This window comes from Portunus trituberculatus, chromosome 18, assembly GCF_017591435.1.
Source record: "Portunus trituberculatus isolate SZX2019 chromosome 18, ASM1759143v1, whole genome shotgun sequence".
Taxonomy (NCBI): domain Eukaryota; kingdom Metazoa; phylum Arthropoda; class Malacostraca; order Decapoda; family Portunidae; genus Portunus; species Portunus trituberculatus.
Genome location: NC_059272.1, coordinates 22,590,736 through 22,615,891, shown reverse-complemented (window position 1 = coordinate 22,615,891; position 25,156 = coordinate 22,590,736). Strand labels below are relative to the sequence as shown.

The following is a 25,156-nucleotide window of genomic DNA, read 5'->3' as shown; positions in this document are numbered from 1 at the left end:
GCAAAATTACTTTAGTGTTCAATACAATAAAAAGAATAAGGCATGCAAAATACAATAATGCCATCTTTTCCTAGGGACCTAGGCCTATTAGGTGCTATTTTACACTTTGCATAATATTTACATTCTTTATTCAAATAATTAAGAAATGCAGTGTAAGCTAAGTGGATTTGAGATACAGACCCTGATTTTTAAGTGTCATTCAAGAGAGAAAATACAAATATTTACAGCCTCATTCTTAAAATATCAGATAAAATAATGAAAATACTCAAATAAAATTAGTCAAGCTCCCCAAGCAACAATCAGCAATGCCTACGGTGCGTTAGTGGAGTCTTGCGTCGTTTGGTGGTGACTTACAGCTCCCTGATGTGCTCAAGGGCCATAAGAAGCTGAGTGTTGGTGCGGTCAAGTGCATTGATTCTGTCCTCCTGTGCCTGAATGAGTGCATCCTTCTCTGACATGAGCTCTGTCATCTTCTTTTGCTCTTTCCTGAACTGCTCCTGTAACCTGAAATGAAAGATTTATTTATTTATTCATCTCATAAGGTCAATATTTTAGTATAGGTATCAGTATATTTTTGCAATCAAGGCTAAGAAATATTGAATATGCTATTCACATTTTGTTTTGTCCTTTTTTCAAATAAGACATGAAAGTCACTTAAGGAACAAAACTGGCAGTCACAAGTAAGAGACCATTTACCTTCCTATAGAGCAGCATGTACTATTTAAAAGGCATTTCTTGTTATTATTGACACAGCTCTTAGCTTGTTCCCTTTCAAGAAAATAAAGGATTACATTGAAAATTCCAAATACAGTATCATGATACAAAATAGAACAAATTTCAATGTCTTACTTTTGTATCATCTCTCTCATCTGAACCTGGTCGCCGGTCTGCTGAGCCAGTGGGCACTGAGGGCTCTGACGGCTGTGTCTGCTGTGCTGATGGTGGGTGAGGGGGGAGGCAGTGCTGCTGGACCGCTGCCGGGGGTCACAGGGTGAGGTGGGTGGCACAGCGTCTGAGCCCTCAGAGTTAACAGAACGTGTCTGTGCCTGCTCCTCTGCTGTTACCAGTTTGTGGTGCATTTCTTCCATTGCTGTCCTTAGAGCCAATATCTCTTGCTCATACTGTGAGATTAGAGTTAATATAAATATTTATTTATATATATATATATATATATATATATATATATATATATATATATATATATATATATATATATATATATATATATATCTGATGGATGAGATTATAGCACTTACTTAGCAGTAGTTCATAATACACATAAAATCATTCATGTGTATGCATATAAAGTAATACAATTATCTGTGAACTGTATCAAAAAGTGACAAAGATTGAATGCTTGCTTTAACCATCCATAAAAGCTTAAAAGATACATACGTATTTGTAATACACTCTAAGTTAAAAATACTAATCTTTTTATGTTATAGGTGCATGTTATTTGTACTTACACATAATATAATACAATTTTGAACAACCCACATATAAAGCTTAGTTTAAAAAAACCAACCTCATCTAATGTTTTCATCTCGGACACTCTGTGATTGCCACGCTGGGGTCTGACCCGAGCTGGTGGGGATTGCTGTTCATCACTGGAAGAGTCACTGTCATACTTGTACGGCTGCCGCCGGCTGCTGCTGACTCCTGTAGACTGGCGACGTGCTGTCTTTGTTCTTCTGCATTGAGCGCCTCCTAAGAGGTCAGAAGTTGAGTGGTGATGATCAGGTGTCACAGGTGCAAGGGTTGGTTGTCCCCAGCCAGGAGGCAAGCATCGGGGGTTAGTTCGTGGAGCTCCTGACTTGAAACCACGGTGTTCTAAAGGAGGAGTGCAAGCCAGTGATGTATTGTCCTCGCTGGATGAGGAGTGGTGCTGGGGTCCACGAGAGGAGGCTAAGCTTGAGGTGATGGTTGGGACAGAGGGCAAGTCCTCAACGCTGTGTGCAGAGCTGAGGGAGGAGCTCACTGGACTCTGCTGTTGCTGAGGACTCTGTTGTAGGTGGTGGTGGTGGTGGTGATGGTGGTGGTGAGCCATGCGAGGACCACGGTGAGGGACTGGTCGAGGAGAGCTGGTGGCTGCATTGAGGTGGTACATGGGGTTGTTGAAGGCCAGAGGAGCTGACAACTGTGGTGGAGTCATGTGAGGTGATATGTGCATGCCACTACTATTATTACTGTTGTTGCTATTATTATTTGCTGCTGCATTGTTATTGGCAGCATCATGATGAGTAATGGATGGGTCAACAGGGCTAGAGGACTGGCTATATGCAAAGCTTTGGTAACCTGAGGATGCTACATTAGATAACTGAGAAATTGATGTTTGTGAGCCTTTCATGTTTCCTTCAGTTTCACCGGTGGAATTCTGATCATTTTCTTCATGGCTGATATCTAATGACTCCTCAGGATTACCATTTGACACCACATGTCCATTTTGGTGAACTTGCCCATGGCCATTCACTTGCTGGTGACTAGGGAATACTTGTCTGTTGTTGTACCAAGCAGTACTATGATTATGGAAGTGATGATGGTGTTGATGGTTGTGGTTGTGAACAGGAGAAGAAGTATTTTGGGATGGTGTGGGGGCAAGGTGACTGTAACTGTAACTGTGCCCTATTGCACTGGGGTCTCTTGCCTTGCCCTCAGGATCCAGCGCAGAGAACAGTACATAATCATCAGCAGTATTCAAATCTACAGCTGGCTTACGAGCAGAACCCATCAAGTAAGTATTTCTTGGCAGGGTAGAGGGACGAGGGGTAGAGGGAGGCTCTGGAGGGGACTGGATGAAACTGATTGGAGGGGGTGGCAGAAGCTTGTGGTCATCACTAACCGTTGGATCATTGTATCGGAAGATATTCCTCTGAAGGCTCTGGTACCCAACTCTGTCTTCTACTCTAGCAGTCTCCTGAGTCAGGGATGGGTCTCCAATAGGAGAGGTGGGTGCATTGTGGGAAGAAAGTCTCTGTACAATGTTGATATTTGGCTGACTCTGTGCCACACGTATCTCCTCCAGAATGAGACGAAGCTTTTCAACTTCGTGTTGTTGTGCCACTCCAATGCTGGTCTTGGTGGTGCATGTGGAGAGCTTCTTGAGTGCTTCTGTCAGGAATGTGTGCAACAATGAGAGTTCCTTGCCCATGTCAATGTCTCTGTCATATTCCGGCACCCTATGATCGTGGGTTGCAGGGCTTGAGATCTGCTTCAGGAACGATTTCATCTGGGCCTGTTCCATTTCAATGAATTCATTCATAAATTCCATAAAGTTCTCCTTGCCTTGGAATTTTGTAAAGTTTGCAAGTGTCTGAAGAGTTTTTGCAATCAAAGTGAGGTTCCTTGATGCTCTTTCATCTGGGTACTCTTGAGTAATGTTGAACAGTGAGGGAGAGAGAATAGCAGGGCACAAGAACCTTAGGAAAATGGATGCAGATATCAAATTATCACTAAGGTTCTGCTTTCCAATCTTGGTAAGGCGTTCCCGATATGTGCAGAAACATTCTCTAAGTTCCACAGGAAAGTAGGGATGGGAGTTGAGGACTCGTGACCAAGTCATTCGTACAGTAGACAGGAGGTTTTCCTGCTGCTTCTGCAGAGATGAAATCTGGGGCACTTTCATGGGATCAACCTGGAACAAAATAAACATCATGCAGCATACCAACACATTAAGTTTAAAAGGCTGCACTATATGGATTCTTGTACAGTTGTTTATAAGTATCATAGTTGTATTCTGACAAATGTAAGAGAATATATTTTAAGGGTTTTCTTTTGACTTTGTGAGCAAAGACACATGTTCTTTGAAAAAAACTAAGCACTGAAAATATCACAACGTACTTAAGGTCCCACTATATTACTGATTCCTCACCTCACAGTCTAGTCCTGTGTCCACCACCTTGTTGATGACTTGCCTAAGGGTGTCCAGCAGGTATTTATTCCCCACAAGTTTCATGAATGCTTCCATGGACTTGGTTGCTAAAGAGTTGCCACGGAACAGGAGGTGAGAGTCATCTGAAACCATACAAATATTATTAACATGATGAGACAATGCATATTACTATTATCATTATCATAATTATTACTATTATGTACAGTAATAGTAACATAATAATTGATGAAAAGTGGTACTTTGTTTTTTTTCATAATATATACATACACATTTATATATATAGATGCTAATGAGAATAAAGTCTAATCAGTCTGTGAGTTATTCTAGTCTTAATACATACATATTAATGCCATAATTCATAAGAACAAACTCAAACCAAATCCCCTCAGAGATATTATACATGTATGTATATTCATACTGATGTTTAGGAGAACAATGTCTTACCAATTCTCTCAATCTCCAGCATGACCAAGTCTGCCAAGTAGTTCCGTGCTATTCCTTCCCTCTGCATTATGTGGATCATGGAAGTTGCGATATCCTCTTTGGCTTTAACACTAATGACTGGCTCCAGCAGTTCACAAAGAGTGCCGTAGTTTGTCTTTATATACTGTTGAAGCAAAGTGGTGTTAATTTTCTGATACGTAATGAGAAATGGACAAAGAAAGCATCTCTTTTCTTGTTCACAAATTTACTTTGAACCTTTAAATGTCATATCCTGCTTTTGCTCCCTTGTTTATATCATTGCTAAAAAATAAACATATGGACTCGGTGGAAACTGTAGGGAAAAAACAGGTCTAAAAATTGCAGCATAAAGTTTTCTTTTATCTTAATGTGGAGAAGCACAGCCATTAGACCCATGGTATATTGGAAAATTTATGATACTTTGTGTTTAGATCTTCATACATAATGGCATCACTACTAAATGTCTGAAATTGCTACTAGCAAAGAAACTAACCTGCAGGAAATTTGTATATAGCTCCATTGGCAAGATGTCAATGGATTGGAATTTGCATTTGATTCTGAGGGCTGCATTGTCTTTACTAGGGGCTCTGTTGTCATTTTGTACTTGATACCACTTCTCAATGTGACTCCGACTTGACACATTGGAAACGGGTATGTTCACAGACCCGACCAACACGTTCTTCTCCTGAGGAAATGAGAGCAAGAATGTAAAGATGACAACAATCATATAATCTATAAAAAATAAATGACTTTTGAAAAGATATAAATGTCAGTCTTCAAATTTACAGGGAAAAAGCATATTCAGTGAAATTAACAGAGAAGTGTTCATCTACATAAAAGCTAATGTGGAAGACTGCAGACAGTGAATAGATTTCATTTTGAATATCTACAGGAAATAGTAACTGCACCTTTTTCCTCTTTTTGTCTCCTTCTCTGTAGAGAGATATAGTGATGTTCTCTACAGAAGGCAAGCTGTTGAACTCAAACTGTTCTCCCCAAAAACACATCTCACTCTTCTGTTTACTGGAAGTGCGGGCATACAGGCAGCCATCCAGCATGAGCTCACAAAAATATCTGCGACAATATTAAAAAAAAATCACTATGTTAGATACTACCTACATCATCATTGAACACAATAAAAGTGTTTTAGCCTTGAAACAACAGCATACAAGGTGTCAAAACTACTTTTAAAATGTTTACTTACCGTTTTTTATTAGCGACACCCTTTGCCTCCAGTATGAATATTTTGAGTGAGTTATCCGTCCTCCGCACATTGTCAAAGTTTGGATTGACAGCCTTTCGTAGGGAGTCCACCCAGCGGTCCCTCTCATCTGCTGTCCGGCAGCTGAAGTACCGGGTGCCAGTTGGAGAGGTTACCTGTGTAGGATTGGGATGAGGTCATAATTGGTGTAAATGTCACCTGTAAAACAGATTTATCATGCAGCTAATAACATGAGGACATGAAAACATTTTTGAGGTGGTATTTGGGACTAACCTGAAAACAGTGCTCCTGCCCCAGAACGCTGGTGTGCAGGGGTTTGATGGTCACCTCGCCTGCAAAGGAAGGATAAAGTTACAGACATGTTAAACATTAAACTTCATGGCAAAGATGAACATTATTGGAAGGTAATGATGACGAGGGATGGTGAAAGCAATGAAAGTATGGGAGATTTGGTATATCAAAAGATGAAAGAATGAGATGAAGTGGTTAATGAGCTGCAATGCAGCATCCTAAGGTTTCACATAAGAAGACTATAAGCACCATGATATGGCAGATAAATACTAATACTAAGTGGTGGTGTTGAATACCTAAACTGGTTCTATTTTCTACCTTCATATTAGCTAAGAGAATGAAAGGAAAATATTTTGATTCTTGATAATTTGGGAAAGATGAGACATCTTAGAAGAGCAATGAGAGAACAGTAAAGAGTTGGTGATAGTCAGTGATAAATTATGAATTATGATGAAATAAAGATTTACATATCACAAACAAATCACAGAATGCCACTAATGGATTACAGCTCTGTCCAAGTCTCCACAAGCTGAACATTGGTGTGAGCAGGAGACTCACCGGCTGCTAGATCGAGGGTGTTCATCATGTTGTGACTAGACAGAAGGGATTCATGGGAGCGTGACGACCGGAGTCTTGCGGCTGAGGAGCCCAAAGAGAGCGGGTCAGCTTCCAGCAAGCCACCCACGCCTCCACGACTCCCTCTTTTGGTTCGCTCCAATTTTGTGACAGACTTTGTTCTCTTCAGTGGGTTATTTTTGAATGACCGCTTGCTGAAGAAACTCTGCAAACAAGAATAACAAGGTTGATAAGTCCACTTGCACAAAATTAATTTCCCGTTGGGACATATCTTCCCGTTAATACAAGTGTTAACATAGAAATATGAGTTGTATTTTGGATGAACAACACAATGTATGCTACAAAGTAATTAAAGGTCAAAAATGTCCCTAACGGTTGCAGTAAAGTCTTGGGGAAAAAAAAGGAAAAGAAAATTTATGAAAATTCCTGATGCAATAACCGTGTATCGAAACTGGGTAACTGCCAAGAATAAAGTCACTGCCAATGAAATGTTGCACTCTTTCACTTAGAAGAAACTACTCTAGAAACTAACATCGATTCGTTGAATTAAAATAACTTTGCAAATAAATAATAAGGAAACGAAATTACGTTATGTAAAATTACTAGAGGAAAACGTAAATTCAGGTCATACCACTTAACAATCCGATAGCGGTTCTCATATTTTTTTTGTCAACTTCGAGTATAACACGTGATGACGTTCAAGCTGCACATTCACAACCGATCTACCACCGGAAAACCTTTATGAAGAGTAACTGTCCGAGGCTACAACTCCCGCCCCTCCACGCCCGGAGGTGAGGTGGACTGTGGGGGAGGAGGAACGCTGGTGGTGCGGCTAATGACAAGGTGGTTATGGCCGCCTTCCCCCGCCTCCCCTCCACCACACCAGCACACTGCACCGCTCACCTACATCCTAATTTATCCCTGCAGCCACAAGTAGTCCCATCCTGTGATACACAAGTGGCTGCTCCTCGTCAAAAGCGCCGGGCTGTGGTTGCAGGACCGAGCAGCGGGGCGGCATTTATTGCACCGCGGCCACGCTGGACTCCGGGTCATAATCTACAGTGTAACGTTTTCTTGGTAATGAGTGTCATGTCACGATATTGGACACACCTAGTTCCGTCTGGCTTGCGAAACTTCCTCTCTATCAGGCCTCTCACTTTCTGTTCTGCCACTCAGAAAAACCCTCAAAGTTCTCAGGACCACTAAGGATCTCTATCAGCAAAACACGAATAGCTATAAGGACCAGCAGAAAGCGTGGACCGGTCCTCGGATGTCTCGAGTGTAAAACTGTCATGGCAGTGTGGCGCTGACCGGTGAGGGTGTGCTGCCTTCCCCATTCTGACCCTCATTGCTCCTGATGCTAACAAATCACAGAGAGAGAGAGAGAGAGAGAGAGAGAGAGAGAGAGAGAGAGAGAGAGAGAGAGAGAGAGAGAGAGAGAGAGAGAGAATTAGCGGTGTGAAGGAGGCCGTATAGTGGTTAGCTACACTATAGACATGAGAGTAGAGGGCGAGAGGAGCACCCTCGTACTAAACTAAAATCTGTCTCATTTATTTTCTTACAGTGTGTGTGTGTGTGTGTGTGTGTGTGTGTGTGTGTGTGTGTGTGTGTGTGTGTGTGTGTGTGTGTGTAATTCACCTCGGTCGTCTGCTGGTCACCCAGCCAGTCTTCCCCATTACGGAGCGAGCTCAGAGCTCATAGACCGATCTTCGGGTAGGACTGAGACCACATCAACACACAACACACACCGGGAAAGCAAGGCCACAACCCCTCGAGTTACATCCCGTACCTATTTACTGCTAGGTGAATAGGGACCACACATTAAGAGGTTTGCCCATTGTGTGTGTGTGTGTGTGTGTGTGTGTGTGTGTGTGTGTGTGTGTGTGTGTGTGTGTGTGTGTGTGTGTGTGTGTGTGTGTGTGTATTCACCACGGTCTCCCGCTGGTCACCCAACCAGCCTTTCCACTGCGGAAAGAGCTCACAGCTCATACTGACTGTTCTTCGGGTAGGACTGAGACCATACCATACACCACACACACCGGGAGAGCGAGGCCACAACCCCTTCGAGTTACATCCCATACCTATTTACTGCTAGATGAACAGGGCTACACATTAAGAGGCTCAACCATTTGCCTTACCACGCCCGGAACTCGAACCAGGGTCCTCTTGGTGTGTGTGTGTGTGTGTGTGTGTGTGTGTGTGTGTGTGTGTGTGTGTGTGTGTGTGTGTGTGTGTGTGTGTGTGTGTGTGTGTAAGCTGCCAGATCTCAAGTCTCAGCAATAAACACTACACCACCACTGTCCATATAAGTGAGCAGTGAAGGAGGCGTCAGGCCACTGCGGCGCCTCCGCCTCCCCTCCAGCCACACTCGTGTTTCCTGAGATAATCTTAAGATTTCATCATTATAGATATACTAAAAATACCAGCCTATGTATTTCTATTAGTGGCGGGAGACGAGGCAAGATTATCGTGAACAACGCAGCAGGAAAGGCACGTGTGGAAGGGACTGGTTGGAGAGTGGGCAGGGTCCGGCCTCTACCTCCACCCTGCTGACACACTTTCATATTCTTACACGTCTCAGTAATAAAACTCAATTACTTATAACAGGCTGTAGTGGAAGTTACTGTGATCTTCAAAAGGTATTTTTACTGATCGAGGAAAACTTTAACAAGGATTCTGCATTATGAGAATGTTGCGAATATAATCTCCTGGACAAATTAAAACATTCCTTAATCCAGCACAAAGCGTCGCGAAATACAGACATTAGCTTTACAACTGTAGTCATACACTTGTATTGTAATAATAGAGACCGTCTCAGTATTGTTTATCTTTGTATCTAACAGAAATTTGTGAAAAATGGTTACGTGACTTGTAACGTGCCAGGCTAATAAGACGTTACCTTTAACGTTTCTAATACGAAATACACACACACACACACACACACACACATTCTTGGCTGTGTATACATGGGTGAATGTTTTGGAAGAAAAGAAACTGATTTGGTCACGTACCGAATTACCGAAGGTGAGAATGACGTCTTCCTCGAGTCGGCTGAGGTCGCCTTCGCTACTCGCGTGAAGATAAAACATAGTCGGACACGAAAGTATAATTAGCTTGCACCCTTCACGTTCAGTAGGCAGGTGTGAAGGCGAGTCCCTCAGTCGACGAGACGTTCCTTGCACGCTACTTGAAGGTTCACTATCACCACTTTCTACAGCTACAAATGTAATCCAGAAACACTATCACACACTCCTTCGTATGCCACACTCTGCCTGAGGATCATCACACGGGACGCTCCAGTTCACCACTACTTGATGCAACGCAGGCAACCCGCTCTCTCTCTCTCTCTCTCTCCGGATGTGTGAGTTGCGGCTTTATATAAAAACAAGACTACTCACGCCTACATACCAATGATTCACTGGTCTTACCGGCTGAGGGAGTAGCCTATTCCTTTTTTTTTTCCTGAAGAGCGAGACAATTCCGTTAACATCATTGTGATCTTCAGCCTCAGTAAAAAGTTATGTGTGATTTCCAGAAGGGTCGCAGAGACACAGACGGAGGAGCGACATAAGAGACAACGCAGTCTTTACTTTCATCGAAAACTTCAAAACACAGGAAAAGACTGAGGGTCTCTATCACGACTGTGCAGTGCTTTATCAAGGAGGATTCAAACACGTGTCAAGATGAGAGAAACACGTCCTTATCAGACTAAAAGACTAAGCCTCTGCACCAGTTTTACCACGATACCGGGGAACATTTGGACCTCACGCACAGCTGCAGTGAACCTTGTATCCTTTGAGCGCCGCCACGACAGTACCGCTCCACCACCACCACCAGCAAGGCCAGACGTGATGGGCAGTTTCTCTCGATGCATGCCAAGGCTTGTCTTGTATTATGGTGGCGACTCTGATGTGGAAGGTGACGTGGTGACAGTGCCGACGCCTGACACCTTGAACAACGAGCCCTTTCACCACCAGCAGCACCCCGACACGACCCACGCCAGGCCGTACCACGTGGCAGCCCACTTGACACACCACCGCCACCGCCGCGCCAAAACCACACGATTGCCTGCTTCCAGTTCTCCCCGCTTCCAAAAACCACAGCCACACCGGACACGTGACATAGAAATACTATATTCGCCAGGTGCCTTGTAGCGATGAGAAAAAAAAAAGATAGAGATCGTCGTCAGAATATGAAGATAACATACAGTTGAAACCACTGCTGACAACAGAATACACCACTAATAAGTACACGTGCCCTGCTCTCTCTCTCTCTCTCTCTCTCTCTCTCTCTCTCTCTCTCTCTCTCTCTGTGTGTGTGTGTGTGTGTGTGTGTGTGTGTGTGTGTGTGCAGGTACTCTTCGTACAAGCCTCTCAAGGTACTATACTCACCACAAGTCTGCTAGGGGTGGAGTCCGCGTGCCGCCCCCCGAGGATGGGCGTGGCAGGGGCAGACCCACGCCTGTCCGACCCACAGGCCTTCTCATACGACGTGTCTGAGGGAGGAAAGCAAAGGAGTCAGTGATGCAGGTATGGTGGATCTGCCTAACGATGCCACTCTTCGCACTTCACGTATTGGTGTAAGTGATGATGGTGGTGGTAGAAGTAGTAGTAATAGTAGTAGTAGTAGTAGTAGTAGAAAATAAAATAAAATAAAATAAAATAATAATAATGAAAATAATAACAATAATAATAATAGTAATAATGATAACAACAACAATAATAATAATAATAATAATAATAATAATAATAATAATAATAATTATTATTATTATAATAACAACAACAACAACAACAACAACAACAATAATAATTAAATTAACAATAACAGCAACTATCATATCTTATAATTCTAATGACTACAACAAATTCAAACATATTATAGTTTTCCATGAAACAACCATTCACTCACACCTCCCAACACACACACACACACACACACACACACACACACACACACACACACACACACACACAATCAGTACCAGACAATCTAAATCAATAACAAAGAAAAAGTAAATCCACGAGGTAAATCCTGACTAAATCCCACACGATAAGGAATCCCATAAGAACAATTAGCTATGATACAAGACGGGAAACCCTATACACGATTCTGTCCCACAGGAAAAGAAGGCTGAGAGTGTGCAAATCTCAGGAGACTGATAAGGGTTAGGAAGGAAAGAAGGAGAATGTAAAGACCTTAAATCCCTTCTATACAAATGTGGGGTTCCTCTGGCCTTCCCCTCTTCCTGGTTCTCGACACCGCTGTCACCACACCTTCGGGTCTTATAAACACTGGTGGGGATGGGCGGCCAGGAGCCAACCTCTCCCTCCCTCCCCTGGCAAAACATGACACCCAAACATCGCGGGCTATTTACAACGAGAACGTCCCATGGAGTAAAATGAGAAGCGAGCGAGGGAGAGGAGGGAAAAGGGAGGAAAAGGAAGAGGGGAGGGACCCGCGAGAGAGGAAAGCAGTCCATGCTATTACGAACCTATAATGTGATTAGCGAAGCCGTATAGTGTGTCTTTCCGCCCGCTTGTGGCTGGGGACTCACCGCAGAGGAAAGACCCGGGTGTTTACACAGTGCCGCACTCTGGCCACGGGGTGAACGGCACAGAGGTGGGCGAGCTGAGGTGGCTGCAGGAGTCCCGGCATAAAGAAAGCACTGTGGCACGACATGTAGACGCAGCTGAGGAGGGAGGTGTGCGGTCTGCCTTCTCAGGCCCACACACCTCGCGCAGTTCAGGGGCAGAGCCTTTACCCCGCCAGTCTCTCAAACAATTACTGACCTGTGCTGGATTTCCTAGTCTATGTTTTCGTAATACGTATTCGCTTGGCCGCGGCATGTTTACAGGAAGGCGCCGCCATTTCCCACACAGCACAACTCTCCCGCCCTCCTACGCCAGCTTCCCAGGGTCGAGGGAGAGGCAGTATTCATTTACAGGAAGTGGACACACGTGCTGAGTTGCGCCATTAAATATTTCCCACACTGAGCAGTCCCGTAGGATCACATGAACATGAGACACACCAGTCATCTAGGGGTGTGTTTGGTTAGTACACGTTAAACAGCGCAATCTAACCTAACCTATCCTACCCTAATCTAACCAAATCCACCTCTACCTTTCCGTACGTTTGCCTACCTGTTCGTAAAATAGCTTAAGTGGTTGATCTTTATGTAATTCGTCCCATGATCTCTGAAGGCTGGAAGCAAGAATAGGTGTGCCACAATCTGTAAGTCGTAACGTGAACAAGTGTGGCAAGCTGAGAGTGTCGAAGATAAGATAATGTGTAATGTTTCGTAAGTGTTATTAAGATTACTCAGGAATGTGTGATATCAAGTAACACAAATTTGGTCTTTTCTGAGCGAGCGAAGAAAAGACAGACAATCTGGAGTGAAAGAGGAATGAAAGACAAACATGTTTTCAGCAAGACGATAAAAAGAGAAGAAAAGTAAAAATGTCTATCACCTATTTGTGTCCCCACTCGTCACTTCACTCTTTACTGCTGCTGAGGCCTCGAGCCCTGCCAGGTAGCCATCACTTCTATATAATAGACTGCAGATGCTGTTTTCATGGAAGAGTAATTTCCTTAATATCTTTTTCTTTCCTTTTTTCTCCCCCCATCCTCATCCCCATGGTAATGCCGTGCTCGCCTCTTGACCCGTAATTTACAGCAACATTGAATTTTAACGGCCGCTGCTATACAGACCCTTCAGTGACGGTAGGAGGGCAGAGGGAAGGGAAGGGAAACGAGCGCGCTGGAAAGAGAGAAAACTTTACTGGTAATGTCCAACCAACAACCAGGGAGGGCTGCCAGTGAAGAGACTGCTTTTGTGCCCTCCGCTCCCCATTACAACACACAGGATGAGCCACAGACAATATAATGCTAGTTATTTCTTACATCACGGTAGGTAAAGATAGAAGAACCGTATTCACAATTGAACAATTCGATTAATCTCTTGCCATGACAGAAAACATTCAGGTCCTTGGCTCTTATTTCGTAACGCTTGTTTTTGTTCTCCCATAAGGGTTATTTTTCAAAGACCATGGCGATGATTAGTCAGTTTTTCATGGGGTGCTTTTCTTCCAAATAATAACAGAATATTTATTGAACTATCACTACAATCATGAAAACACTCTCGGGAAACCCAGTCATATCCATCACAGCAGTCTAAATATAGTAAGAGATAAATGCTGAAACCCTTGAGAATGCGGCCTCTTGAGCACGCTGAGGTAAGTAACAGTGAAGGGGGAGGACATGAAGGGACAAGCTATGGTCGTCTTTCCGTCACAACACCTTCAATCGACGTGGAATGTCGCCTTTCAATAGCGACCCTGAGTCCTGAAGGGGGATGAGTGGACAGATGTAATCGATCTTGCGTCACAGGGGCGGTGCTAGGGGTTGGGAGAGACCAGGCCAGAGGGACGAGCCTATTGTGACGTTGGCCAGGCGGTGGGAAGAGCGCTCTAACCCGTAACTAAATAGGGGCGTTGCAAGTACTTCAACTGAGTTCTATCTGTATCTCCTGCTGCGGTCACTACAGTAGGATAACACTAGGGGCCCTGCAGAAGGATGGCCAAGGACGCGGGGAAGCAAGGATTATATGAAAACCAAGGACGTCAATTAAGAAAACGCTCATGTTAACACGCAATGCATCCCAAGAGGCGGCTGCACCAATTATAGCAGCGCTGTACCGAGGAAGAAGCGTCACTGGTATCAATAACCTTTCCTCCTCCTCCTCCTCCTCCTCCTCTTCCTCTGTCCGCCCCTCCACGAAGTCAAAAGCCAGCAGGGAACAAATAGTGAATGAAAAAGGCAAGATGAAAGACAGATTGGGCGAGGGACAGAGTGAGGGTGCCTGCGATGGATGAGTGAGTGAGTCAAAGTGAATGCGTGAGTGGTTGCAATACATTTCTTCCACCTTTCTCCACCTAGCCATCCAGATATACACTAGTTTGTTTAAAGTTTTCACACTATTGATAATGCACCAGTTCTTTCATTTTACTTCACACACACACACACACACACACTAATAAATGAGGGACGCCCTACCCCCTCTACAACATCCCACCAGTACCAACTCCCTGAGGAATCAATGACTCCCTCGTATAACGCTCCCTGCTTTCCATTCCCCATCCCCATCTCCTTCCCCCCAACCTAGGAACGCATCAATAGCACCCTTCTTAATCCTCCATAAAGGGATCAGATCACTGCCGCCTCATGACGCTATAAATGAAGAAAAAAAAAAAAAAAAAAAGAAAAAGAAAAACACGGATCATTGCACATTAAGACCAAGATTAAAACTACTCACGACTCAACAGAAAACTAAATACTTGACAAGACTCGCTACAAACCAACCGCCACTCACTACAACAATCCTAAGTGACAAGACGCCATGATTGGGGATTGCGGAGGCCTGGGGGAAGGGGAGGGTTGGGGATGTGGGAGCCGGGGGAAGGGTCGTGCATGGCTGGTGGTGCGACGGAGGGAGCGGGGATCGAGGCTGCCATGGCAACTACACAACAAACGCTCGTCCTAACACTTGTCCTGCTCGTTCTTCTCATCCCCCGCTCTGTGCGTCCGCCAAGCAGCGAGAACAAAGCGACACATCCTGACACCACACTAAGGAGAGTCAAAATTGCGCTTCTTTCAACGAGCAGGCGAAAAACGCAGGGAAGGAAAATGGGATAGGGACTTAGAAGGCTGGGTGGTGGTGTTGAGGTGGGGAGAGGGGAGTTTGAGCGGTGGAAACATGTCACGGTCAAACAAGCCATGCAGTGAGAGAAAGAAGAAAAGGGAGAATATAAGGGTTAGTTGGCAGTACAGCTGGGGTTTGGAGGGAAGTGAGGCGGGGGACAGCTGCGAGGAGGCTACGGGGAGGCCTGAGGAGCACCACCACCAGCCTGCCACGACCCATTCCACTGATTTATTGAGCAATTAATTCATCACTGGTATCCTTCGGCGGCCGACACCCTTGACATTAAGCAGAGATAACGTGAAGCGGTGCTGCCCTATACCAGCTACTCCCCCTTTCATCCCTCCCCCCTCCCTCCCTCAGCACCACGGCAATCATGTATAAGGTCCAAAGCAGCGCATTGTTTTTCCTATCCTGTTGCATCCTGCTGGACTCCATAGCTCCTACAACGTGTTCGCTGCTGGCATACGCGTCATTCCTCCTTCTTCATATCCTTATGGCATAGATTTTCGATAACTTTTGGCATGTTTTGTGTATTTTGGCATCATTTCTTTACTTTTCACCATTATTGATAAATTTTTGGTACCATTTCTCTACCTTTTGGCATCAGCCATGTAGATACGTAACCTTGGGAACCATCTTTGGCGTTATTTACCTACTTTTATACTTATTAATCACAGTTTTTTTGCATCAATTATATTTTTTTTCCAATAATCTAAGAGCAATTGGCACCATTTCTCCTTTTCTCAACCATACGGGACCTATACACTTAAAACAGACTCATACGACCGCCGCTCCTCCTCCTCCTCCTCCTTTTCCTCCTCTCCTTACCTTCCAAACATAACCCTTTACCACCTCTCGCCTCAATAAGGAAGGTCAAAGGGACGGCCGAGATGAGTCTGTCCTGGGAGGCATAACCAGATAAGGCCACCAAGGTATACAGGGACCGGAAGGGTGGACGCAGGTGCTTTGCTAACCAATGTCTCACCTCTTCGGACTGTATTCCTAAACATTTCGTCTCTTTTTCTTTCCCTTTTGCGGTTTCTTTAGAGTCACAGGTCGGCGCCATGTTACAAATCTCCTCCAGTTGTTTGTGACTTTTGCATCCTCAACATTTGAATCTCTCACATTTGAATCAGTCTAAAGGAAATTACTGGAAGATTTTAGTGTTTCCATGATTCTAAATAGTGTAATAAGGATTCGGGTTTTACTAACAGGAGAAACACTCACGGAAACTCGATTGATCAACTCTGTGGCCTCAGCAAAACAGACCTTATGAAGGAGCACAGGGTTTCAGAACACAAGACCACGTACGAATATAAGGTTTGTTTCGAACCTATATGGACTGGTACTTCATTAGATGGCGGCTATACCTGAGTCTAGGAGCAGCAGGTGGTAAACTGGTGGTGGTGATGATGGTAGTGGTGGTGGTGATGGTGAGGATGGTAGTGGTGGTGGCAGAATTAAGTTCATTCGAGAGCCATCCTAATAGAAATGAACAGTGGTGGTTGCTATGGTGGCAATTAATGATAGTGATGTACAGCGGTGAAGCAAGTACTGTATGGTGTAATACGTTATTTTGCAAGAGTATAAAACGTAAAATAAGACAGATCAACGTGCTACAGTGGCGATAATGACAAATATTCATATGACAATTATAACTTATGATGTAAAGCAATAAAGTATAAGGTTGTATGATTAACTAGACATGCGAGTATACAAATCAAATACAGTCTATCAAGATGTAGTGAAGAAAAGTCACGTGTGAACATCCTCTATATATCCCAATCTCTATATTTCCATCTCAATTTACAGGAAGCGATAAAAATGATACTGTCGACAAAAGAACGGAATGGATGTTACAGAGGGATGATATACAGACGAGGGAAGAAGAACCGGAGGGAAGGAGGGGAGCAGGCAGGTCCCGAGGGGCGAGGGTCACGGTATACAGCGTGAGTCACCTGGCGATCAACAAGGAGCTCAGGTGAAGGTGAAGGGTGAGGGAGAGACTGAGAGGGTGTGGTGCGAGAGAGAGAGAGAGAGAGAGAGAGAGAGAGAGAGAGAGAGAGAGAGAGAGAGAGAGAGAGAGAGAGAGAGAGAGAGAGAAATTGGTGTAATTTAGAGAATCATAAAAAAGATTAATCCTTCTTTCATTAAACCTTTTAATCGTTGCAGAGGTGTGACAGTCTCTCTCTCTCTCTCTCTCTCTCTCTCTCTCTCTCTCTCTCTCTCTCTCTCTCTCAGTTGTCCGTCTCACCTTTACCGCGTTCAAGGAATTACTTTTATTTTAAACGAGGAATTATTTCAAACTCTCTCTCTCTCTCTCTCTCTCTCTCTCTCTCTCTATTCGCTGACAAGGACGATTAAGAGAATGGGCGTGATATTTGGGTCTCGACGCCACACACACACACACACACACACACTAGAAGGAAAGGAAATAGAAAGGGGTATACTCTTATGTATCTCCCCTCTCTCTCTCTCTCTCTCTCTCTCTATTCTTCCTGTTTTTCTCATGTTTCTCCTTCTCTCCGCCATGCACGCCTCGGCCTCAGTTCTCCTCGCTGGCTGGCTTCCTTCCCTCCCTCCCTCCGGACTCCCTTATTTGTCTCCCTCCCGACACGGCACATAATGGCCCTTCTCTGACAGCCTTGGAGAATGTGGCTTATTGGAGACCTCACACTACTTCCTCCAATCCCACTGTCCGTCCGTCCATGTGTGTGTGTGTGTGTGTGTGTGTGTGTGTGTGTGTGTGTGTGTGTGTGTGTGTGTGTCCACCTGCACGTGTTTCTAGAGGTGACCGCCGCGTGCGTGATTTGCTCTCGAGTCTGTCTGTGAGGCTCTTTGTCCGTCCTCCTCACCAGAGCCTCCGCCTCCCAGCCGCAGGGAACGCGCTGCTGTGCTTACCAAAACAAGCTTCTTTCTGTATAAGGTAGCGGTGAAAATGATCCCCTTCTAGCAGACGAGTAATGGCAGTAATGTGCTGATTGGTTAGTTGGTTTAGTCAGCTTCGTGTTGTGGTGTTCGTGTAGCCGTGGGCCGATACTCTCGTAAGCGATCCACCTTCCCGCGGCGCCCCACTCCCTTCGAGGACCCCTCCACTGGCAGCACCCCTGGCACGGAGGGGCAGCAAGGGTGAGTAGGGGGGGATTTATACCGAGCGTGGGATCCAACAAGCCCTTTCCCTCCGCACCACATTAACATATTTACCTGGAGAAGGCAACGATACTTCCTCATTCCCCGCCCTGAGAAGAATAACCCAAGAATGTTATCGTCACCACCACACCGCCTCTTCGCCGCCTTCAAGCCACAACCTTCCCCCGCGGCCTCCACACGCCGCACTAGCTAACCACCGCGCAATACTTCCTCCTGTCACGCTATTAATTGTCCGCAGGTCCTTGGAACGTTGCTGCAAGCCCTGGTGTGTTGCCAGCGATGACTCTACCTTAAGGCACTGCTGGTGTTACAAGACGCCTTTGAGATGAATTACATTAAGTTAAGGTATGTTAGGTTGTGACTTAAGGTGAACAACTCTACCCAAACCTAACTTAGAAAACGATGCCATAAAATAGCCTAACATTATATAAACTAACCTTAAGTACTGATAAGATAACCTAGATTAGTGAAAACCAAGCTGTCTTAAGATAAGCAAACCTAGGTAGACCTAACCTTATATAACCTAACCTTATCCGCGTCAAGTGTAATACGTAGGTGGTCCCACTGCCAGTACTCAACTTACACTCTAGATTCACTTCCTCTTCCCACACCCACCTCATCGACACCTTTCCCACAGCACACCCACCGACACACACACACACACACAACCACACCCTCGCTACAGCTCTTCCCCCTGCCAATATCCTCTCTATGCCTCCCACACCCTCACCCACACATTTCTACATCACTTTCCCACAGCCACACCCTCGCCCCGCCGCTACACAGGGGAGCATTAGCAGCGTGTGGCCCTAATCTTTATGTACGGCGCTGCATCTGAGCGGAAAATTTGAGAAAAAGAGAGATAAGAAGTAGAGAAATAGAGGATATATCTGGGTGTAAAATTTATCACGTACAACATTATAAAGTGGAAATAGAAAGCTTGTACAAGGCCAAAAATACACAAGCTTGTTTGGAATCCACCTCTCCGTGCATGTCTCAGCCTTGGGTGGTGCACGTTACCACCAGGGGTCAGACAGCGCAACCAAGCACACCACTGTCAAGCTCTGATGTTACGACTGTCAACACCGCGTCACTCATAAGACTTTGGGTGGCTCTCATGTCCTCTCTGGCTCATTTTATCTCACATGTCTACACCAAGCCTATATCCATGTTTTCCTCCATCTCATCATCTGTCTACACCTTACACGTTTTTTAACCCTCTCTCCTTCCTCCACCTTCTCCCTACACCCCCACCCAGGATGCACCAACTCATCTGCTTCATTCCACACCATCACATTTATATTTCCACCGGCATGGGCGAGCGTCGTTATCCTAACAGGCTCGCCGAAGTAGAGATGCGCCTTAAGACTAACCCTCGCTTTCTGTCGCCTCACAGGGGCAAAAAACGGAAGTACTGTCATAAAATAAAAGCTCGTCAGCCGCAGCCTCAGCCACCGCCTCCAGTAATGGGGACGCAGCATGAACCAGCACTCCCCGCCCAGCACTTCCTGCCGCCCCGGGGAGTTCTCGTCGCAGCACCGCACTGTTAGCCAACCTTCGCAATACATCACTAATTTCCGCGCCAGCACTGCCGCGGTGGGGACTGGGCGTCATAAAGGTCTGGGGTGAAATGACGGTAGCGCCTTGCAAGCGGCGGACAAAGGCACGCCGGGAGGAAGGTCATCTCGGGGTGACAGTAGTGTTAAGTGTGTCCCAGCGGCCAGGAAGCAGTGCCTGGACCCGGCAGCGAGGCGTGCCTGCCGCTCACTAATCTCCAGTACCCCACGTGTCAACTATTTTTAAAAGGCAGACAGAAGCTGGTCCCAAGGAGGCAACAGGAAGCGAGCTGGTGTCAAGAGTTCCAGCGCGGTCGAGATGAAGAGGCTGATAGTAGTGTCTAGACAATCACACTGTGTCCCCGACGCTTCCTGTTGTCACACACACACACACACACACACACACACACACACACACACACACACACACACACACACACACACACACACACACACACACACACACACACACACACACACACATGAGCAGCAGCAGCAGCTCGTGTCTTTCTAAATTTCTTGAAGATACTTTCTCCCATTTTCTAACATAACTAGTTTTTAATACTCGTTAGTGTAGATACATACTGCAGACTGGCATAATTAAGACAGACTACACAGTTAGAACTCAGAAAGCTGTTTGATCACACACACACACACACACACACACACACACACACACACACACACAGGAAACAAAGCTCCTGCCACGCCATCCCGTCAGATGTGCCAGAGTCTGAAGGACGGGCTAAGGGAGAGGAGAGAGTGAGAGGGGAAGGGTTGGGGGCATCATCTGGGCGTGGGGTGAGGGACTGGAGGGGGGAGCGTCCCTTCACCTTCATGGCTGCCCTGCTCCCCACACCCCTTCACCTGCCCGCCTCCCCAGCACCCTTACCCTTCCCTCGCACCTTCCCTCGTGCACTCAGACACATCATCCTCAGACCATCATGTCCCTGGGAGTGTGTGTGTGTGTGTGTGTGTGTGTGTGTGTGTGTGTGTGTGTGTGTGTGTGTTGATCTTATGACCCTCTCAGTAAGCTTATCTTCTCTCTCTCATTTCGGAAACTTACACCTGATTCTCTCTCTCTCTCTCTCTCTCTCTCTCTCTCTCTACGTTGTACTTCCGATACATTTTCATTTTTATTAACGTTGACATTTCTTTCATTTTTCATTCCAAGATCATATACTGTTATCTCTTCCCGTGTACAGCAGATGTGATAAACTTTATAGAGATAGCTTAACAACCAAGGTCATAACTCTCTCTCTCTCTCTCTCTCTCTCTCTCTCTCTCTCTCTCTCTCTCTCTCTCTCTCTCTCTCTCTCTCTCTCTCTCTCTCTCTCTCTCTCTCTCTCTCTGATTCTTAACTGTTTTCATTCTTTATTTTCCTTCATACAGTTCTTTTCTTTAAATTCAACCCTGGAATTCTTTACTAATAGAAAAGAAAGCATGGTGGTGGTAACAGTAGTAGTAGTAGTAGTAGTAGTAGTAGTAGTAGTAGTAGTAGTAGTAGTAGTAATCACAACACCAATAGCGGTAATAGTAGTAGTAGTAGTAGTAGTAGCAGTAGTAGTAGCAATATCAATAGCAGTAGCAGTAGCAGTAGCAGTAACAATAGCAGTGACAGTAGTAGAAGTAGTAGAAGTAGTAGAAGTAGTAGTAGCAGCAGTAGCAGAAGTAGCAGCAGTAATAGTAGCAGTAGTAGTAATCTAAGTAATTTTCCCAAGTAACTCTAAGTGAGACGCAAGGCGCATCATCAATCAGAGGAGACGTTAATGATAGCGAGCCAAACAATCCGGAGGCAGCGAGTACGGCGAAAAAAAAAATGAAGTAAAGGATTAAAAGGAGGAGGAGGAGGAGGAGGAGGAGGAGGAGGAGGAGGAGGAGGAGGAGGAGGAGGAGGAGGAGGAGGAGGAGAAGAAAATGAAGAAGAAGAAGAAGAAGAAGAAGAAGAAGAAGAAGAAGAAAGAGGAGGAGGAGGAGGAGGAGGAGGAGGAGGAGGAGGAGGAGGAGGAGGAGGAGGTAATGACAAAACGGTAAAAGAAAGGGAGAGAGAAAAGGATAAAACAAAACAAACCATCGAAACAACACACACACACACACACACACAGAGAGAGAGAGAGAGAGAGAGAGAGAGAGAGAGAGAGAGAGAGAGAGAGAGATGAATAGTTTACTCTCAAGCCATGCCTCTCCCTAACAGGAAGTTTCACCCACGGGAATTAAGATGAAGATAATGATGATGAGGAGGAGATAGAAGAGGAGGAGGAGGAGGAGGAGGAGGAGGAGGAGGAGGAGGAGGAGGAGGAGGAGGAGGAGGAAGAAGGCAAAAGGCATATAAGGAAACTACGCAAAGGACAAAGAAGTAGGAATGATAATGGCGGAAAAGAGGAAGGAAAAAGAAAATGAAGCGACATAAAGAAGGAATATGAGAAACATTTACAAAAAAGAAAGAAAATGTAATAAAGAGGAAATGATAAGAGAACAGGTGATGATGATGATGATGATGATGATGATGATGAGGAAGAAGAAGAAAAGGAAGAGAAGGAGGAAAAGGAATTGGAGGGAGGAGGAGGAGGAGGAGGAGGAGGAGGAGGAGAAGGAAGAGGAAAAATAGAGTAAAATAACCATAAAATAAGAATAAAATAAGAAGAAGAAGAAGAAGAAGAAGAAGAAGAAAGCACAGTGCCACAAAATTACTAAAGCTTTGTAAGATAAAGACACACACACACACACACACACACACACACACACACACACACACTACTACTACTACTACTACTACTACTACTACTTCTACTACTACTACTACTAATACTTGCAAACGAGGGGCAAGTGTACTAAACGCGACACACATACCAACGCCGACCAAGCAACTCTCTCTCTCTCTCTCTCTCTCTCTCTCTCTCTCTCTCTCTCTCTCTCTCTCTCTCTCTCAATAATCATTGACAATTGACAATATATTCGTTAACAATTTTATCATTTGTTATCAGAGAGAGAGAGAGAGAGAGAGAGAGAGAGAGAGAGAGAGAGAGAGAGAGAGAGAGAGAGAGAGAGAGAGAGAGAGAGAGGAAATTATATACTTTAAAGGAAGAAAAAGAAGAAAATGAAAAATAACCAGTCAAAATGGGATAAAAATACGAAAAATGAGAGAGAGAGAGAGAGAGAGAGAGAGAGAGAGAGAGAGAGAGAGAGAGAGAGGGAAGGAGGAGAGAGAGCCAGCCTTAAAACTAACGATTATAAGCAGTAGTATCACAAGCGAGAGAATAAAGGAAGATGGAGGTAATGACAGGCTGGGAAGGAACCGAGGTGGATGAATGAGGCATCTTGTCTGGGGGTGTAATTAAGTAAAAGCGTCTGGATAGCTTAAGTGGCGGGCCGGGTGTGGGTGGGTGGGAGTGGGGTGGAAGTGGGCTTGTGTAGGGGGGAGGGAGGGGAACATGGGTGTGGTGGGTATAGTGGGTGTGAGGGGGTATGTGATAAGTAAATAGCAAGCCAGCCGTTTTGTTTCCGTTATTGGTGAAGGTAAGATGTGTGTGTGTGTGTGTGTGTGTGTGTGTGTGTGTGTGTGTGTGTGTGTGTGTGTGTGTGTGTGTGTGTGTCTCATTTTCTATTTACTGACCTTCGCTTTCCTCACTTGTCTGGCCTTGGGAAATAATCTACCTCTCTGTTTTTTTTGTCAAAGAGGGTATGAGTATTTGATAAGAAAGTATAGTGAGTGATTGGAGTGATAGTGGCGAGGTTGTCTGATGTAGCGGCAGATTCTCCAGGGGGTACTACGGCATTCTTATTCCTATGTTTGCTTGTGGCTTAGTCCTGAGTGGTATGAAATTTGAATCTTGGTAGGAGTAGGAGGAGGAGGAGGAGGAGGAAGAGGAGGAGGAGTTTAGTGTTTTCTTTTCTCTCCTCAGTAAGTGTTTCTTTTACCTCCCTCTGTTTATTCCCCTTCTGTTTCTTTTTTTTTTCTTTCTCTCCTACTCGTGTGTGTGTGTGTGTGTGTGTGTGTGTGTGTGTGTGTGTGTGTGTGTGTGTACCCCTTCACCTTCCTCCATCATCACGCCACACACACACACACACACACACACACACACACACCTGCCTCCCCCTTTCTCCCCAACACCTTAGCGTCCTCCTTTCGAGTACTTCCGCCACTTTACGCCCCCACTCCCCTTTTCTTTCCTGTCGTTTCCTTCTAATACGGTGATATTCTTTTCCCCACGTCAACTTCCTCTATCTCTTTTCAATCCCTCATTTCCTCCTCCTCCTCCCTCCAGATGAACACCACCCGTCACCTACAGTCAAACTAGGTCCTTTCAGTCCTCCAGTCGCACTCCGTTGTGTGTGTGTGTGTGTGTGTGTGTGTGTGTGTGTGTGTGTGTGTGTGTGTGTGTGTGTGTGTGTGTGTGTGTGTGTGTGTGTGTGTCTTGAGGGGCACGGCAAGCTTTAGGCGACAGGAATGACACAATTTCCTTTCAATCTCAAGAATGAATAACGTTCGATGAGATTGCGACGAACGATACACACACACACACACACACACACACACACACACACACACACACACACACACACACACACACACACACACACACACACACACACACACACACACATACATACATACATACATACATACATACATACACACACTCTCTCTCTCTCTCTCTCTCTCTCCGGGGTTGCTGCGCAGTTCGGTAAGCTCCCAACACTCACATACAGGTAAAAATGGTGCTCCCCGGGGCGGAAAGTAGCGTGGTGTGCCGGAAGCCTTGTGTTCTGTTGGCCCCGAGCTCCCGCCCCCACCCACCGGGCCGCGACGCAACAGGTTGTAAGAGAGGCGCCCTAAGAAGCCGGCGAGGACGACAGTCAGCGGGAGAGAGAGGGAGGGAGAGGAGAAGAGGGAGAGTTTTCTTTGTTTATAAAGTTGTGAGCTCGAGCCGTGAGCGCTTCCTGCCTCTGGTCCGTCTGTCTCCTGCCTGCCACTCCCTGCTGCCTCACCCATCCCTCACATCCTCCTTTCCTCTTCCATCCTCCTCCTATTATAGTTCTCCTTCCTCTCCATCTCTCTCTCTCTCTCTCTCTCTCTCTCTCTCTCTCTCTCTCTCTCTCTCTCTCTCACAGCCTCCCTCCATCTTCCATCCCATTCCTAGTCCTTCTTCATCTCCATCTCTCTCTCACACAGCCTCCCTTCCCGTTCATCCTTCTCCTACTCCTCCTTCTTTTCCACTCATCTCCATCCTTCTCACTCACAGCCTCCGCCCTCTCTCTCTCTCTCTCTCTCTCTCTCTCTCTCTCTCTCTCCACATCTCTTACTCCTC

General features: G+C 45.4%; 1 protein-coding gene across 3 annotated transcripts in view; it reads right to left on the bottom strand.

The window, feature by feature from the left end:
- The window catches only part of LOC123505583 (ras GTPase-activating protein raskol-like), a 286,512-nt gene that overhangs the window by 2,124 nt on the left and 259,232 nt on the right, over positions 1-25,156 (bottom strand). For 2 of the 3 annotated variants that reach the window (XM_045257069.1, XM_045257070.1), the window contains 11 exons: positions 10,832-10,935; positions 6,423-6,645; positions 5,847-5,905; positions 5,556-5,728; positions 5,260-5,425; positions 4,845-5,036; positions 4,334-4,496; positions 3,869-4,011; positions 1,526-3,631; positions 850-1,121; positions 355-504 (listed from right to left, as the gene is read on the bottom strand). In XM_045257069.1, coding sequence (XP_045113004.1) covers positions 355-504; positions 850-1,121; positions 1,526-3,631; positions 3,869-4,011; positions 4,334-4,496; positions 4,845-5,036; positions 5,260-5,425; positions 5,556-5,728; positions 5,847-5,905; positions 6,423-6,645; positions 10,832-10,935 — 3,751 coding nt within the window. Of the gene's footprint in view, positions 1-313; positions 505-849; positions 1,122-1,525; positions 3,632-3,868; positions 4,012-4,333; positions 4,497-4,844; positions 5,037-5,259; positions 5,426-5,555; positions 5,729-5,846; positions 5,906-6,422; positions 6,646-10,831; positions 10,936-25,156 lie in introns of all 3 variants that reach the window. The other variant, XM_045257072.1, reaches the window with a different exon arrangement.